Source organism: Melozone crissalis, unplaced genomic scaffold, assembly GCF_028551555.1.
Source record: "Melozone crissalis strain CALT ecotype California unplaced genomic scaffold, PUWL_Pcris_2 ptg000004l_1, whole genome shotgun sequence".
In the NCBI taxonomy this organism is placed as follows: Eukaryota; Metazoa; Chordata; class Aves; order Passeriformes; family Passerellidae; genus Melozone; species Melozone crissalis.
Window position 1 is genome coordinate 38,721,712 of NW_026535782.1, and position 19,332 is coordinate 38,741,043.

General features: G+C 39.9%; 1 protein-coding gene across 6 annotated transcripts in view; it reads left to right on the plus strand.

Annotated features, from left to right (window-relative positions):
* ANO4 (anoctamin 4) overlaps positions 1-14,017 on the plus strand; it is a 174,632-nt gene extending 160,615 nt beyond the window's left edge. For all 6 annotated transcript variants that reach the window (XM_054271900.1, XM_054271921.1, XM_054271937.1 and 3 more), the window contains 6 exons: positions 1,596-1,738; positions 2,739-2,891; positions 4,154-4,301; positions 6,721-6,840; positions 9,647-9,752; positions 12,547-14,017. In XM_054271900.1, the coding sequence (XP_054127875.1) occupies positions 1,596-1,738; positions 2,739-2,891; positions 4,154-4,301; positions 6,721-6,840; positions 9,647-9,752; positions 12,547-12,738 (862 nt within the window). In that variant the 3' untranslated portion in view covers positions 12,739-14,017. The remainder of the gene's footprint in view (positions 1-1,595; positions 1,739-2,738; positions 2,892-4,153; positions 4,302-6,720; positions 6,841-9,646; positions 9,753-12,546) is intronic.
* The last annotated feature ends 5,315 nt before the right edge of the window (positions 14,018-19,332 follow it).

Consider the following 19,332-nt stretch of genomic DNA (forward strand, 5'->3'; position numbering starts at 1 on the left):
GGCTGCAGGGATTAGTTGGGATGGGCAGGAGGCAACAGTAGCAACATTGATCCTTCTCTTTCCATTCCCTTCAACTTTTGTCAATTTTCATTAGAACTCTCTGCTTTCTATTAATACAGATTTTTAAACTTAACTAAGAGCACAGAAGAGAAATAAAAGAAGGTGCTTGATAGAGATAGGAGGAGATTGTTTAGGAACAAGTGGTTTAATAGGAATTAACTGCTTCAGTTGAAATGAATATTCACTTCAGAATCACAAGGAAAACCACAATATAAAAGACACAGTCACAACACTGTGAAATGCTTCAACTTATTCTGATGAGAGATGTGTTTGCTCTCCAGACCCTTCAGTCCATCTTCTAGCCCTGAAATGCTGCAAGCAGATGCATTTCCTTTCTGTGTGAAAAACACCTTTCTGCTAAGAGCCTGATGGCAGCCAACACAATGTGGATGGCCAGAGGACTTGGAGGCAGCCCTGCAATCTGCACCTGAATTCAGTTGAACTGCACTCAGTTTCCCCTACACTTCTTTAAGACAGGAAAAACTGTAATCTTCCTGATAAATTACGTAAATGAAAAAATAATCTTTGAGATTCAAGAAAACAAGCAGCTGTCCAAACCCTTACCCACCTCTAATGACTATTTGCAGTCACTTTGCACCATTCACAGACCAGACCAGGCCACTGTGAGGGCAAGAAGTGAAGCATTGTCAGGAAAAGGACTGAATTATTTGGGTGATCTATCATGCTTTTTCTTACTGAGACAAAGTGGCCAACCACAACATCAGAGAAAAGCTGACATTGTGATGAGCATCTGTCATTTGGGGTTTTTTTTCTCTCTACTGTAACTCTTAACTAGTGTCCTTTGTTTGCCATACCAGTGCGACTCCCTGAAGAGATGTGTGTTTCAGATGTGAGAATTCATTTCACTTTTGGCTCACTGCCTTTCTCAGTGCTCTTACACATGCATTTCTTTGGGAACAGTACAAGTTGATGTCCAGTACAGGTCCCCCATTTCTTGAGATGGAGGTAGCTCCTATTTCAGCCATCCATCTCTCAGCCACCATGATAGTTCAGACATTTCTTTCTGCCTCGTTCTCCTGTGAATATTTGGCTGCAGACACCGTTCAGGGGTGCCTTTTCCCTCCCAGGGTTGCCCAGAGACTGTTACCCTGCACTCTCCAGAGCCATGCAGAGATGCCAGGTCACACACAAAGGAAAGAATCAAGCAGCATTACCACTCTTATTTACTGAGCTCAGCTACCTCCACACAGCATTGCATTCTGCCACAGAAACAAACCATGAAGTGATTTGCCATTCTGTGCAGAGAAAAATAAGTAACTAAATAATGAAAACATGTCAAAATTCTTTCATCGTTTTAACAACATAGAGGCTGGGATTACAGCTCATCAGCTGCATCTGTTTTCATACCTATTATGCTGTGTCATCATCCACATGTATTACTAATGCTCAGTTTTCCTGTACATTGGGAAAGGAATTTTGCAGGATATGTTGTGTCCACTTAAGCTCTTCCAACTTTGTGATAAATAGCCATTCATATTCTTTACTTAGTTTCTTTTATTTAATTTAAAATGTAGGCTAATTCAAAACTGGTGGACCAGGAGGAAACTACGGCAAGAGTATGGCACACAGGGAAAAACAAGCTTCCCACAGTGGGAAAAGGACTATAATCTGCAGCCTATGAATGCTTATGGACTCTTTGATGAATACCTAGAAATGAGTATGGCTCTAACCTTCATTGTCTCTCTTTCGCTATATTTTAATGTTGTTGGTGTTTTGATGATGTGGGCTGGTGAATTCTTTTAATTATCACTACATGAAGCTAAGGAGACTGCAGAAAGGTTTTCATTCTCACAGGTCAGGTGAGGAATGGGAGTCAGTTTTTAAGAACCAAACCAATGTAATTAAAAACACTGCTGATGGTTTGCTAACCTCCCATCTATGAAATATTTCCCATTCTGGATTTGTTTTTCCAAACCAGAGCCCAGTTCTTTATCTGCATAAATTTCTGAAGAACTTTGCTGTTATTTTCTAAAGAAAGTTGTCTTGTGTTTTTCCTTTGAAGTGCATGGTAGAGACCAGCATGCTTGTTTATGTTTAAAATCCTCCCTCATTTACTACCTCGCATTAACAAAGTAACTTACTGCCAAGAAGGCATTGCTCTATCCAGATGAGAGAGGAGAATAACTGCTCAAAAAAAGATATTTAAAAAACATGAACTTTTGCCCTATGTGACTGAACTGCATATGTCATGATTGGCTTTTTTCCTTTTCTGCCTCACACAATTCTTTTCAAATTAATGGGAAATGTGATACTCTGAAAACCTACCTCTAGAAACTTAAACATAATTTCAAATGGTTTCCCATCTGAACTATTAAAAGGAATGTATTCATCCCTAGTCTTTGCAAATATTGAGAGATCCTAGTTGATGCTGGAGTAAAAATGTCCCTTTCTAAAAGCACAGTTTGTCCCCTTCAGAACTTCATTCCAAATTACAAAATTTAGATAGTGCTGTCCATTCCAGGGGCTTTTTATTCTTTCTTCTAACTTTTGACAAGGACTTGCTGTAAAAATGCCACTAGATTATTATATAGTATGACATATAAGAAGTGCCTGTATATTTTGTACATATTGCTTATTTGCATACACTGTTTGGTATCTTAGACCTTAGGATTGGATCCTAACAGTTATTCTGTGATATTTCCTTTTTTTCCCCCCAGTTCTTCAGTTTGGGTTCACAACCATTTTTGTGGCAGCTTTTCCACTGGCACCACTTCTGGCCTTACTAAACAATATTATTGAAATTCGGCTTGATGCTTACAAATTTGTCACTCAGTGGAGAAGGCCTTTAGCTTCAAGAGCCAAAGATATAGGTGAGCTCTTTGTTAAGAGGTGTTTGTTATATATGTGTGTTATTTGTCAAAGCTTTGACCACTTAAAGAGCAGATTAAGGTATTTTCAGTCATATTCCCAATTAATAATAAACTCCTTGATTGTTCAAAAAAACTTCAAGTATCTGATGCCAATCTACTTATGCAATTAATAGTACAAATAATATTGGAAAATGTCTTTTAGTGATTTTCTGGAGGACTTAACAGCCAAGGTGTAAAGTGATCAGTGTTCTCTGCAGATGCCTTGTTGTAGCAGATACAGATACTGTGCAAACACATAATGCTGCTCAACTTGAATATAATAACCAGGCAGACCAGATGAAACACAAAAGTCAAGTTAAAGTGGCCACCATCCTGTAAGGAACCTGTGTGATTTGTATTTACCTGGCTGAAGCCAAGCTCCCCTGTGACTCAGGGGCTGTGCCCACCGGGTCCCTGGTGGGTCAGACAGGGTGGGTCTGGATCCCAGCACACAACTTGCTCTCAGAGAGTCACACCTGCATTGCTAAACACAAGGTCCACACAACCTGAGGTCATCCAGCCACACATACATTGCCAAGGATCTCTGAACTTGTTTTGGCTACAAAGCTCTTCTGTCCTTGCAGTGTGCAAAAGCACAACACCTTTAGGAAGAACTCAAAACCAAATTCGTCCGCCCAGCACTGAGTCCCTGGTGTTTTCAGAAGGGCAAATAGGAAACCTCAGTAACTTAACCAACAATATTGCAAAAATCCATAGCCCACACCAAGAAATAGCAGAAGCTCAGGTTTTGTGCTCTTAGAATGTTCTACCATGTGCCTAAAGTCTGTGTCTGATTAAAGCTTTGAATGAGAACAGTGTGGGTTCTGGCACAAGCCTGGACATCAGGCGTGCATGGTATACACTACAGACATAATTTGGAAAAAAACCAGTTCTATAATGTAATTATTAGAAGCACAGAAGAATACCTTTTTTTCATGTTGATTCAGATGTGATTTCTCAAAATAAATTGCATTCTGGCAAAGTTTCAGGGGCAATTCAATGCCTCATTAAATCAATGGGTATGTCTAACTTTCCTTTGGTGTGATCCACAGTGATGAGGTCTCACTGTTCAATAAGAAAATTTATTTTTACTCAGTGACTCTTGGATAAAAACTACATAAAAATACCTTGTGCAACGGGGGAAATTACTTCAGATCATGCAGTATTGCAGGCACTTTGGTTCTTGTTTTTCCTGGAGCAAACATGCTGTCCTTGTTGAACAGGCATCTGGTATGGGATCCTGGAAGGCATTGGAATTCTTTCGGTTATCACAAATGCATTTGTTATAGCAGTGACGTCAGATTTCATCCCTCGCCTTGTTTATGCTTACAAATATGGACCCTGTGCTGGCCAAGGAGAAGCAGGACAAAAGTAAGGCTTTTACTTTGGAGGGGGGAACAGATCTGCATGAAAATCATTTACTACTTGAATAGGTGCAGTATAACTGTCAGTGTATGTTCTGATTCCACTAAACCAAATGTATTGTTTATATTTAGGTAACAGGTACCAGATACCATAGGTACTGATGCTCTGCATACTCACAGAATGGGTTGCTGGGTGACTGTGATCCATGAGGTTACTTCTAGGCAAACATGGCAGAGCTATTTCAGAGATTTTGTGTGTGTGACAGGATGCTACCCAAGCTGTACTTCCCAGCTGGTAGTACATGGATATAATCCTGGGTTTTTTCTGAAGCAATGCTGATACAAATCAGTAAAGAATTGTTGAGCATCTTAAACTTGTACACTGGGGGTTTTCCTGATGTAATATTCAGCATGTATTACTTTAAAAAGTAGTGTCTAGCAAGAGGAAGAAATTTCCAACTAATACATCAATATCTACTCACAGACGAAAGCAATTTGTTTTTCTTCTAAAACTAGAGTTCTTAGATTAAATCTTCCAGGAGACATTTGTATCTGAATCCCTGCTGCCTAAGTGGATTTTCTTACAGTGTTGCTGAACACAGAGATTATTTTAGCATGTGCATACTACCAGGAAGCATGAGATAGTTACTGCATGGCCATTTTGTGAAATCCCAGGTGCTGGGCTCCAGGAAGGTCACTGAATCCAGCCAAACACAGACACAGTTTGCAAATGCTCTAGCAGTGCCATTAGCAAGGAGCCCTGCTGTGCAAAGAAACCCAGGCTAAACAGTACACAGGGACAGAGAGCTTGCATTCTGCTATTGGACATATGGCAGATTGATTTTTTACTCCCTGCTGCAGAAAGTGAGTTCATCTGTTGCTGCTTCTTTGACACCTTTTGACTGTCAATGCATTTAATCATACTGACAGAAGAAGGGCATCTAGTGTGGCAGCTCCTGATTAGCAGACCTGCTAACTCCTGTCCTGCAAGGATTTGGGTGTTTTAGCTGGGGCTAGGGAGGATGTTCTGTTTACTTTCATGGAGAGTTCAAATCCCTTCAGGGGCAAAGTGGTCTGGTGCCAGTTGTTCCTGAGCACGTGCTTCTGCTTGTGCCATTATAAAGATCTATAGGATACTGGGGCACTGTAAGCAACTCTTATTGCTAAGGAAAGCATAAGGAAGGGTTTTCTCAGGACATTGTGGATGAAAAGCAACACCTTTAGAAATATTTCTCTTGGGACTCAAATATGACTCAGTGGCTTTGAAACAAGTTCTGCACAGGGGAAATAGTTTGGCTCACAGTTTGGCTCTTATCTTCTTTTAACAAACCTCTAGCACAATTTTTTCACACTTCTGCTTTGAGTGAATTTCTAGATGAGGCTGTCAGGTAGTAATATTTTGAAGGAGCTAACCTGTATTTAAACTGTTTATGTCAGCATTCTGAATAATGTTATTAGTAAGTACTGTTACAAAAGCAGGAAGATATTCAGAAATCCACAGGAATAGTGAGTTTTCTCAGATTAAGGAGTGAAGACCCTCTGTTATTGAATAGCTTAAAAGAGAGAGGGATTCTTTACTTTCAAAAACCATCTGTAGGTATTAGATCCATATGACACACAATGATACTAGAAAAATACTGGAATTAAATTAAGTTCCAAATGTAATCAGTATGAAGACAAAGCCAGATGGTGTTTGAAAATAATTTCTCAAAGACTGTAAAGTCTATATTTAGGAAAACCCAACCCAAAACCAAAATCCCCCAACCCTTACTGTGCATTATACTATGCTCCAAGACAAGTAGTGTGCCTACACTTACCTGTGTTTGGGCAGTGCAGCATGAACAGCACAACACATTTTGGCCAGATCTCTTCAGCTTTACGAACACAAACTTGAGCCTTTTATTGACACTCACAGCCCTTCAACAGGGGACATAACTTCTCCTACTCAGTGTTCACTAAATTTTGCCTCACAGTGTTCAGTCATGCTGGGATCTTCTAGAACAGAGTTCCTCTGATTAACTGGGCATTTTCTAAAAAGATGTTTTAAGTGTATTATCTTTCCATCTGATTTAGTGTCTCTTTGTGCTAGTACCATGAGTGTAACAGTGGGAATATTTTGATTATCTTCCTAACGCTCCTCATTATTTTCTCTGCCCCTATTGTTCACCATTTAGGTGACTTCAAAAGTAACCAGTCCAAATCTTCACCATTCCTTCTCCCATAGAAATCTACCATTGCTTCACTTTGATTGTTCGTCTGACCTACTTTAGCATTTCTTTTATATTGCCTCAACATCCCTTTCAAATATTAATAAGCACCAAAATTGTACTTTTGGATTTAATGAAACCCAAAGGACATCCTCCTGGGTACAACAGTTAATGGAAAAACCTTGCTGTGTCCTGCTGACAGCATTTTGTCCCCTCTAGGTGTATGGTTGGCTATGTCAATGCCAGTTTATCAGTATTTCTGGTGTCTGACTTTGAAAACCGTTCAGAGCCAACATCAAATGGAAGTGAATTCTCTGGTTCACCATTAAAATATTGCAGGTAAGTTTCTGGTTCAACATACTTCTCTGTTTTAGGACATTGAAATGGAGAAGCAGCATAATAAATCTGGAGTTGAAACTAAATTTTAGAAGTTAAAAATTGAAAGTTTTAACTGTGCTGTTCGGGTTCATGCCCTTCTTGGTACTGTTTGGCTGTCACCTGCATGATTCCTTCCTCAGATAAGAGAGAAGCCAAAAAGTTGGTATCTGGAGGGTGTTCCTAATGCAGGATTTTTATGGTGTCATGGCTTGACTCAGACAAAATCATCATGGATAAATATGGTATCAAAGGGCCATAATAGGTGCCTGATTACTTAGGCACCAGTGAGACCCAATTGTGATGAGATGATATCACAGGGCAGGCACAGGAAGTCAAGGTTGCACAGGCGAGGCCACACTGAGGTATTTCACAGCTCTGACAGACATAAACAGGCTCTGTCATAAGCTGTCTTTATGAAACCTCAAATCCAGCCTTTCCAAACTGTGGAATTGGTAATGTGTTTACATCATTGCTTACTGGTGTAATTATTAGTAATAATCATATACTTGTGATTTGAATCAAAAGAAGATGAGCAGTTAATTATCTGCACGTCTTTGTCCTCAACAACAGATTGGAGAAATTGCAGTCTGGGAAAAGTCTGTAATAGCAGATTTGTACCTGAGTGAATTTGATGGCCAAAAACCCCAAGGGTCTATAAAAGGTCTTAAATAGTGTCCCAACCAAAAATAGCAAACAAATACAGCTACCATTTTTTAATTGCAATGTTACATTACAAGCATGAGACCTGGTAGATACACTTGAGACCTTTAGGAGATACACTTAGTCCCAGTATTTTTCATTGCAAAGAATTAAAAATCTTTTTATGAGTGCCTAAAGAACAAAAGATACTCTGTGATACAGCAAAAAATCAGTGATACTTGCAATATTTTGATGTTTTTATGAATAGGAGGACTTTTGAGTAGTATAGCTTAATAAATGGGGGGAAGGCCATGAAGATGCTACTCCTTAAATTTGATGATGGAAATCCCACAATTTAAAAAAAAAAAAAAAATTTCTGCTCAATATCCCCTAAACAGAACACTATTAAATTTGGTGTGATAAATCTCCAAAAGACATATCTGTCCTTTTGAGAGACACTGAATTTTTATGTATATCTACCCTTGAAAGAAAATTAACATCTTTCTTTATCTGAGTTTATCAGCTTCTTACCAAACTCCATTCTACTAAAGCATCAGTCATTTTAATTGCACTTCAGAGCAGATATTGATAGAGAGGTTAGGAAATATTATGTTCTACTGTGTAATAGTGTAGGCATTTTTCCAGGAAGGCAGTATGTCTGAAAAAAGTCCCAGTTAACTTCTGGTTGCCTGGAACAGAGATAGTGCTGTGCTATTCTGGTTGTTTAAAAGATTTCCCCATTTTTTCATGTGTAACATTGCATTCCTAGTGAGTAAAAAAAAAAGAAAATATATACTCTACTGGGACTTGGTCCAGGGATTTCTCTTTTTGGAATGTTTAGGATGTTGTAAAACATCCTAAACTATGAAGTCAGAATGCTACTTGCTCAAGGAATGATCATCTCAGTTTTTAGAACTTATTCTAGAAATACTGCAATTTCTGAGAGATTTGATGCTGACTAAGATGTCAAGATAGTTTATTTCAGTCTGTATAGCACCCTCTGCAATCTAAGAAGGTGAAGCTTCATGGAAAAATACAGATTGTCATAGAGATTAAATAATGTTTATTTCTTTTATTCATCTGCGTTTTCATTCGTTTCTTAAAACTAACTTAGTGATCAACCTGTATAATTTACTATGGTATTTTCAATAATTTTTTACAGTGGGGTTTTCTTTCCCATGTAGGAAACAGATAAAGAAACAAACAATTTTTACACTACTTTTAAATAAGGTTTCCACAGTTCTATTTTAGAATTAACAAACTGCTAGTAAAAATGGACTCCAGAATGTGTGACTTAAAGAAATTCATGGTTTGTAAATACAGTCTTGGAGTATTCCCAGATCCAACTTTCCCAATAGATATCTACAGTTAAATTTTGGAGACCTAAATTCTTCCAAATAACACTGTGAGAAAAGACACTAGATCAATTTCTCACATGGTCCTCACCTCTTGATATACCAAGAAGTGCAGTGCTGGCTCTGCTCAAGTCAGGATGAGTCATGTTTTACACCAGGGGTGGCCAACTAATTGATCAAGGGCCAGGTGGATTACATAGGGCATTTTTATATGGATTTTGGGAGAACTGTCAGGCTGACAAAACAGGGACATGTATGGGTTCAAAACGTCCTTGAATAAAGGGAATAAAGTGTCCCTTAAATGAGCAGAGCATCTCACCCTTCTCCAAGTTCTGAGGAGATGCCTGAAAGGTACATGTTGTGCTGCCAAGGGAGATGCTGTAAGGTCAAAGCTCCTCCCGTCCTCTGTATTTGTTTCAGGGGTTTTCTTCAGACACTGGTTTCGGTCCTTTGTACCCAATTTTTATTAGAACTCCTGGAGTGCATCTTACTTGTAGGTTTCAGCTGAAAGTAAGTCCATCTGTATGAAGAAAAGCGTGGTAAGTGGAGATGATCAGCATACTTCCTTCAAAAGCAGGCGTCTGACCTGAAATCAAGCACTGGCACAGGCCCAGCCTTAGAAGCAAGCAGCATTAGCGTATCCTGTGTAGTTCGGACTGAGCTCATTTTTGGTGCAGAGAATGTAATGATCAAGAGGAGATGAGTTTTGGGTTTGCCTTCACCCAGGCAGCAGTGTAGAGGTTGCTAACTCCCACACTGTGCTTGTCTTTCAGGTACAGGGACTACCGGGACCCCCCGCACTCGCCCGTGCCCTACGGTTACACGCTGCAGTTCTGGCACGTCCTGGCAGCACGCTTGGCCTTCATTATTGTGTTCGAGGTCAGTGCCCATCCAGGTGGCAGAACAAAAACAAAAAGAAAACAAATTTCCCTCTGAAGCTTTGCTTTGGGCTGATCTATGATGACAGCTGTTGAGGTGTTTTTTGTCTTAGTTTCTTCTACTTATATTGAGCTTTTTATTCTCAGCTTTGTTTTCAGAACAGTCATAGGAATGTAGGTTCTTATAGAAAAGGGAATATAACACTGAAAACTATAGCAGTGATTTGCAAAAGGGGGAAATAAATGAAGCCTTTATTTACTTTTTTAGTAATTTGTCTAGGTTGGGAAGGCAAATGCTGACTGTTGAGTGAGGATAAGGGTGAAGGAATATGAGAAGAAAATATTAAATCTGAGCAACTGAGAAGCAATAACAGTTAAAGTTACAGTATTTACACATCTAGCTTTTTTTCTTGTTTGTTTTTTTTTAATGCCTTTCATTCCTCCAGAATGGTTGGCATCACAGAGATGATGACAATGAAAAGGATTCAATATCTTTGTCTGTGTTCATAAAATTAGTTTTTACTGTCAGTATTTCTGGTGTCTTTAAGGTAAACCAAAGTAGATAATACCAACTTCACATGACTGGTATTCCCATGCTGATTTTGAAAAAGAGAGCCAGAAGAGTACACAAATAGGATAAGATGATGTACCAAAAAAAAAATGCAGTTCTTAAGGCCTAATTTCAAGAGCCTGAATATCCCCACTGGAATCCAGGAGCTCAACATCTCTCGAGCACAAGAAGTTTGAAATACCTTTTACACTGTGAAGAAGCCAAAGAAGGAACACATCATTTTAGAAAACATTTTACTCAATCCTCTGCTCTGAAATCATAGCTACAGGGCATTCAACACATATATGGAAACTGTAGTCACCATACTGGCATATATGTAGTGTTCACGAGCACATATTTCATTCTGACTCACAGAAGAGTGTAAATTCATTCTGAACTGAGCTTTCAACACACCTCTTTGGATAACACAACAGAAACATTTGTGTCAGAGCAAAGGTGGAGAAGAAGCATTTTCTTGATTATTATTTCTATTCCTTGTGGCTCAGCAGAAGCCCAAGGCCTTCAGCAAATTCCCCATGATTGCAATTTTCAGATCTCCCCAGGTGAAGGAATATGGCGCTGCAAGTTGGGCTCTCTTTTTCCTTTACACTGGATAACTTATTAGTTTCCAAGGAGATATTAAGGGAAAGGAAATATTAAGGGAAAGAAAGAGAGAAAGATTTAATAGAGGCCTGTTGGGCTTAATCCCTTCAAGTTTCATGAGCAGTCAGTACTGAAAGTCAGGGTATGCCTCTCCAAAAATGACTGCAAGAATAGTCTTGGAAAGTCAGCCTAAGAGTTTTAAAGACTGAGGAGAGTCTGGCCTCTTGATACATGCTTGACATAAAGGCAGCACAGCGTAGGCACAAAGAGAAGTGAGGCAAGAAAAATGAGCCCTGTTCAAATCTCACTGTCCAACCAAATGTGTGACCAATTGTGGAATAACTTTTAGTGTTACTGGGCTCATCTAAGTTGACTTTACTTTTTCTCAACCAAAGCCATAGGCTGGCTCATATCTGCCTCCCTCAACATGAGCCACTCTGTTTAGTGACACTGCAAGCTGTCTCCTTAACTATATCCCTGGAATCAAAAAGGTAATTGCAGCAGAAACCATGACCTATTTTTTTTGAAAACACTAAGGGTTGTATTGTGATTGTTGCAGTGTTTACAATAAAGATTGCACAAAGAGATAGGGGATTCAAGATAGGTTTTTTCATAAATTAAGTAACTGCCTAGACTCAGGCCCCTTTTTGGCACACTGAGTGTGGTTTGTTTTGGATAACTTAACCTCCTTTGAAAACAAACAAAAGTATTTCCTATCACTGCAAAAGGAATTCTTTGTCCAGGGCTAAACTGACAGAAGAAGCTTTTTTCCCCTCTTTTTAGGTTTGGCAAAAAACTCCAACAATTAGAGTATTGTGAGTTTATTTATCATGCGGGAAGAATACATGGGAAAACATTTTACATTCTCTTTTCAGTGGCTTTCAAAAGAAGGATTCCTCTTGGAGAAGAAAAAATACCTTTATTTCTCCAATCTAGAATGTATGTCCTTTCTGAGATGGAGGATTTTTTTGTTTATCTGTTCCTCCTCTTAAGTGACGTGAGTAAATCTCCAAGCAGCATTTCTGATCAAATAGAAAAGGACACTCATGCAATCCTTGGGCATCAAACTCAAGTTTTGATGTGTCATGCCTAAAATAGGAGGGTCAAAGGGTCAGTCAACTTCTATTTAACTGTTTGCTAAATAGGGATGTGTCTTTGGATAAGAGACACAGTGTAAGAAAAAATGTTTAGGTTTTGTTTTGTATAGATATATTACTGCCTTTGTATAGATTCAACTACTTCAAATTTTGATGTGTTTATGGCAAAAGGAAAGTGTTACATCATTTGAGCTTCCTCTTCCTGCAGAGCAGGAACTAACCAGTACTAAAACCAGGCTCTGTCCAAACAACCTTACAGCAAATCATGACCTCTGGGCTTTGAACACACAGGTCATGGAAGAGTTTTGAGGCTTTATTTTAACCCATCTGCTCATCATTTCTGCTGTGACCCACACTTCACTGACTGGCTGGAGTTTTTGTGGGAGAAAAAACTTTTTTTTTTTTCTCTTAAAATTTAGCAATGGATTTAGTTTAAACACAGCATCTATCTGCATATCAGAAAGAGATGGTTTTCAGAAGATACGAAAAGTACTTGTTTTCTTCCTGAGGTTTTAAATTTTTCTTTCCCTTTTTTGTGTTCACAGCACCTTGTCTTTTGCATAAAGCATCTGATCTCCTACTTAATTCCAGATCTTCCAAAAGATCTGAGAGATCGAATGAGGAGAGAAAAGTACCTGATTCAGGAAATGATGTATGAAGCTGAACTAGAACGTCTGCAAAAAGAGCGGAAGGAAAGGAAAAAGAATGGAAAATCTTATCACAATGAGTGGCCATGACAGGATGAGGAAGAAACTGCTTAAAGGAAGATAAGAACTCTTGTTTATAAAAAAAATCCTGGTTTTCTACAGCAGAGAGTGCACTGAAAGGAATAGTCAGTAACGTGTGCATTTAGCACATGTGTGTCCCTCTTCAATAGGGTGGATTTTGTCATAAGCCTTTTGAAATTAGAGGTGTTTCCAAGGCTTAGTCTACTCCAGAGCTGATGTCAACATGAGCACATCAGACCAACACTAAGTCTCTGCACTCTTGCCAGGAAGTTCCCAGGCCCTGACTAAAACTCGGGGCCCTGAACTTCAAAGCAGTTACACAACTTCCAGTGCTTTACAGAACTTGGTGATCTTCCGGCTCATTCTCATGAAGTTGCTACTTCACAAGCAGTGACTGCGCCTTGGCAACATGGCAGTGTTAGTCTGTGTGTGTGGCCACCACCTGCAGCACGTGCATGGCAGCGTTGCTCTCCTCCACAGCGGACCCAACCGCGTTAGTTTGCATTTGCCACCAGTTAAGGTCACGTAGCTGGACCAACCATTTCCATTGCTCAACAACACTGAAGTATTATCTAGAAGGAGATGCATGATCATGAGTCCGATCAACTGGCCTGACAATGCTGAAAAATGTAGGCATCAGAAGTGCAGATAGCCAAGCATCTGAATGTGGCCAGAGGTATCTAGCTGTAGGGTCATTTATTTGGAAATGACGCTGTGAAAAGCTGGGAATAGATGTTAAAGTTTTGAATAGTGCCTTTTCAGCTATAGGACTGTCTGGTGTCTGGAGGAATGAAATCAGGTTAGGGCATCTTGCCCAGAACTGCCCACGGATTTGTGTTGCCAGATCACACTGAGGCCTAGTCAGGAATTAGGGTGTACTTACACATGTAACACACGTCAGACAGTGTCTTAAAGATCTATCTGCCTAAGTAAAACAAACAAAAAAAGGCAGATGAACAAGGTGAGCAGAATAAAACACCATCATCCAGAATATCTACACTTGTAGCACTTTCTGTATTTATCATTCCATTATCTATGAAGGGGTGGAGGGAAAAACCAAAACAACAGACTGTAGTATGAAACAACTTGAAATCCCTAATGCAGAGCAATTCTGCACAGGCTGCAAATGAGACTTGGGCAAAATAAGCCACTTTCAGTATCCTTTAGCAAATTCCTTAATACTGAGAAATTTAAAATTTATGATTTAATTAAGAAATTCATAATTTCCAGACTATTAACCCAAAAGAGTGGACTCGTAGCTTTGAAGACATCATAAGTGTTGGATAGAGCAACATTAATCCAAATACTGAGTGTTGTGAAATCTCTTCAATCAGTTGTTTCTGAAAGTTATTCTGGAAGTAATTTGATGGAAGGGGTAGAATTTGCCCTTCTGGACAGATCACACAATGCAAGATCCTACAGATGGATACCTCAAGCTCCACATGACAGCAGGACCATTTGCACCAAGACAAATATCAGCAAATTAGATCTATTAACTTTTTTCCACTGCAAAGGAGAACTGTGCTATTTGCAAGAGAGGGGGGAGCTTTGATGAAAGGCAATATGACTTGAGGAAGGAGAGGGATGAAACAAAATATGAGCACCCTCCTCTCTGTAGCCACCGCCTGCCTACACAAAAAAGCAAGGAACCTCCTCCAGTAGCAACCCTCCATCCTACCTGAAGAGGATAAATGACGTAGCAGCTCCCTTTTATCAGATCCTGGCCCAAGCCTGAAGGTCCCATGAGACAACATAAACACTGAGGGAATTTCAGGATTAGTCTGTTCTGTGTTGGCTTGGTGCAAACTGAGTGGGGAGCACAAGTAATGGTTGTGGGGTAAATTCCTGACGAATGAGGAAGTGAGTTTGATCATCTTTGCTTCTGCTCACAGCAGCAGTGGACACAGCCCACAGGACAGTGGGGAAATGGGAATATTTCTGTCTCTGTAAATAGAGGGTGGGGTTCAGGCAATGTTGACCTCCAATACACACATGCCAGATGGGTTAGTATTTACCACCCACCACCTACAGTTGCAGCCTGGGAATTTTGGGGCAGGAGGGCTGGGCAAAATCATATTCAGACCAAATTCTCACGAATAATTGGATTATTTTGGATACCCTCCGTTTAATGTCTAAACCAACAGATGACCAGAGCTTAGAAACTGTTTACTAAGTAGTAAAGTGAGACATGAGCCATGCATAAAATCAGTGTCACCCATATGAGCAAAATGGACCTTTGCAAATCCCTGCAGTAAGATGCAGCTTTGTCAATTTAGATCTCAGTAACTTTGAGAACTGAACTAAAATACAGTAGAATATAAACTGACTTCCACTCCAGAGAAACCACTGCAATAAAATGTGCCAAAACAAATAATGTGCAGCAGAAATGCAATAGATAATAATTGCTTTTGAGAGTAGTTTTCAAGATAGCTGCATTAGGATGAATTTTCCTGACAACACATTGCTAGAAGATGTGTCCTGCTCTGCTCTAAACGAGATCATAGGTTGGCTGCTTGCCAAGCTTGTGCTGAGTGTGATACTGCAAGGGGCTCTAACCTCCCTGGCAGACCCTGAGTACATCTCTGTCACTTCAGTTTGACCAGCCAACCCATTCTCTGCTGCTGGTCTGATGAACAGATTTCCCTGGAGTCCTTCAGAGCTACATAGCAGAACACTCAGGAAAGATTCCCCTTTTCATGTACTAGAAAAATAAAATACAAATAACAGTATAATGATAAATGGAATTTTAATAGTCTCTAGAGAACTAATTTATGCCATTCTCTTCCTGATCTGATGATGGGTTTTGTTTAAATCTCCATGTGACAGCCCTGTATGTTGTTTACTTATTCCAGCTCCACAAGAGCACTACCTTCAAGAGAATGAGAAAAAACTGCAACCTCAATGCATGGCACAGCCATTTTACACAGCAAGCAGGACAGCACACATCAGAGGATTTACTGTGAAATCATCTTGCAATCAGCATAGGATTGTTCTCCATAGGCCATTCTTGACAGCAGCACGTACTTCATGAGCAGTTACACACCAGTTTTTAAAACCAAGGAAAAAATGTACATTGGGACTGTTTTTCAGCCCGTTTGCTAAGTTTTTTGCATTCTGTCCCATGCTGGTTTTACAGATCTTAGAATAAAAAATGTAAATGAACAACCGGGATACTCTGACAAAAGAAAAATCTAGGAATAGAGAATCATCTACGTTCAAGTCACCAAATACTACAACAGAAAACGTGTTTACAAATCAGTTCTTTTTTATTTTAAATCTTTCTGAGGGGAGTTACATTATTTACCATATATATTATATATATATATATATATATATAAAGTATATAGAGAGATTGTTTATTTGTAAATAGAAAAATTAAAATTCTATGGAGAAGAATGGAAGAATGTCAAGTTTTCACACTTTAAAAAAGGTCATCAACATAAAGCCATGTTTAATGCTTGTACAATGTGATGTAATAAACTTTAAAAATAAATTATGCACATGAAATATTTACTGCTTGTCATTCATGAGTTTCTTTCTGTTTACCTTATTTGTTCAGCAAGCAAACTGACCAGTCAGATAACAGTAAAATTTAAATGCAGACCAAAAGGAGACAAAATCTGTCACTATTTTCCCTCTGTGGTTCTTCAGTGTGTTCACATAGTCAAATATTGTTACTGTTATGGTTTTATGGTTGGGGGTTTTTAATGTTTTTACTTGAACTGATTCCTAATTGTTTTGTCTCATGACCCTGCCAGATGCTGCACGTAATTTGGACACTGCAGAGTGCTCCTACTCCTGTGAAATGAGACAGTTCTGAGCATCGCACATTTCTTTATCAGGAGAGCTTTTAGCTGGGAGAGATGAAGGATCAGGGTGCAGGAATATGGTGGAGACTCCAAGAATTATCTTGCTTTTACACAGACAAGGAAGGCCCTGGCTTAGAGTTCAGCTAGCAGAGGACAGTATATTTTCCCAGAGAAAATATTATTGAAAATAAATTAATTGTTTTGATTAATGATGTCAATTAAGAAGAATATAAGAAAAAATAAATCCAAAAGAGTCACTTGATAGCTCTGCAGCAGTCATGGGAGGTTAGATAACAAGAAATGGGGTAGCTGAGCTGCTTAGGTCACCTGCAAAGCATAAGGGTGTTTGTCTCTAAACCGCTTACTGAAAGATATACTTCCCAGTGAAAACTCATCTTGATTATATGATTGTGGACCAATAAATATCACCTGGCCCAAACCCAAACTTCACTTCATACCAAAATTCAAGTTAAATGACTGTTCAGTGCTTAAATAGTGATTTCAGAAATAAAGGGGAGGTAAGATGGTAATTAACTCATTTCCTCTGTTTTAAAAAACTAAGTGAATTCAAAGCACGGAGCAGAAAACTAAATTTTTAAAGTCTGATAGCCAGGAAGATTAGTTTTCATGAACAAAACAGGTAGAAGTTACAGATGATCTAAGGCAGCATCAACTACAGCACAGTAATTTCAGCACAGAGTGATGCAGAAAGGACGTGCAGATGCTGTTTCACACAGCAGTGACCAGTCACCCTCTGAGGAAGCACATTCAGACAGGAATTCAGCATTTGGATTGGGAGGGCTGTAGCCATACTGGCAGGCACACAGATCAAGTGCTCGCTGCAGGCTTCTGTTCTCTGTTACGGCTCTCCCACAAAGCACAGGTACACAGAGGCACACCAGTCCACTTCAGCACTCTGCAGCAGCGTGGAGATAGCAGTACTTACCCTCTTTCAGATCTATGGACTGAAAGTACCAGGTAAGTAGAAATTGTTATATTCCCAGGCTGAAGAAGATTCCACAGCACAGAATGTAGTATCTGTTTCTGCGTCATGAAGACAAGGCACAAGGTTGAATGAGCTGCACTTATCTTCTGAGACTTGAGAAGCATAGCCAGCTGATTCAGTCAATGGGCTAATTGTCTCAGAGTAACTCAGACAGCCCCAAAACAGAGATATTCCTGTCCTGAATCCTAGAAGACTTCATTCAGGATGCTATTGTTTGTCTCAGATCTCAGATAAAGGGACACAAGACATAACTCATGATGGGATAACTATCCCACTTGATCACAGCCCTTCCACACAGTAGCTTTAGGCACTGACCTGAACCAGAGCTACAGCAGAGGAGTGGGAAAAGGGGCTGGCCCTAAAGTCTGCACTGGATAATGCAAAAAAATGCTTCAGGAGGCATGGGGGAAACCTGCCTCCATCACCACATAGTTTTGCACTGGGTTAGCTCATGGAGTCACGGCCTTGGTGGCACACAGTGTCTGGCTGCCCTCTTCTCCTGGTCCGGTCCTTGGAGCCCATTTTTTCACCTTCGTTTTCTGATCCTAACAGTTCATCTTATGCAACAGATCATCAAATGTCCTCTGTCACAAGGACACAGAAAAAAATTGATTTAGATGCTACAGGGCCCCAGTCAAGGTAACTAAGCTAGCACTGTGTCATTTTCCAAGTTACAGCAGCTCAGCACTTGGCACAAATGCAGTATAATTTTTAGAAAGCCGTTTAAGGCATGCAGTTTTTCACTTGATTCTCAAGCATGACTGCCTTCTAAGCATCACAGCTCAGCATTCCTGCAATGGCTTTAATTTTCCAGCTTAATTTTGCTGCTGTAGAAGAGTTTTAAACATTCCTGTACAGCCATAGTAAAAGTCTGTAGCCCAAAAACACCACCAGTGGGTCAGTCTGTTCCCCACTGTACCCAGAAGCAAGCAGGAGAAGAAAGCAATGGGAGTTTTCACCCTCCCAAAACACCAGCACAGGGCATGGTCTCACTTGGATGGGCTGTTAACCTTCTGTTGGCAGCCCCACCAGAGGATAGGCCATTCCATAAGCCCTGCAGCCCTGGAGAAGCCTCCACTATATGACATCATCTGTGATCCCTTCTCCATCCCGGAGAATTGTGCAGGGGGCTCTGCACACCTGCCAAAACACAGTAGGCACTTGCCTGATCTGAACCAACCTTGAACATGAATCCCCAGAGTGAAAACAAGGGCTGCAAGAACAGAAAGAAAGTTTCAGCTCATAGCTGGAGAGAACTGCTGTGACAAATGCAGATACAATCTCCACTCTTGTCCAGTACAGCCAAAAGGGAATCTTCTTTATTAACATCTCTGAGCACTGTGCCCAGCCCAGTGCAAGAACAATCCTAGCCCAGCAAGCTGGGCATGCAGCAGAAGGCTGCTGTGGTTCTGGTCTATGGCACTGAATAAAAAGTATAACTAGATTATTTCCTTCATGAGGACCAGCTCTGTAAGGGCAAGACAGAGGAGAACAGGGAGATAGGTCATGAAAGGAAAGACAGTACTGACTCTTGCCTTAACCACCACCGAAGTCACTCTTGCAGCTAGCAGCAGTGAGCACAGAGGAGAAGGTGCAGGTAGCCAAGAAACAAGTGGGTTAAAAAAAAACATAGACAACAAAACCAACAAAATAAATATGCTCTCAGAATCAGTTCTACAGAAGAACCAGAACTAAATATACCTCCTATACAAAAAAAAAAGACCCACTGTTTCTTGCAATCTGATAAGGTCCCACACCCTAATCTCATCATACTTTCAATGCCTTAAA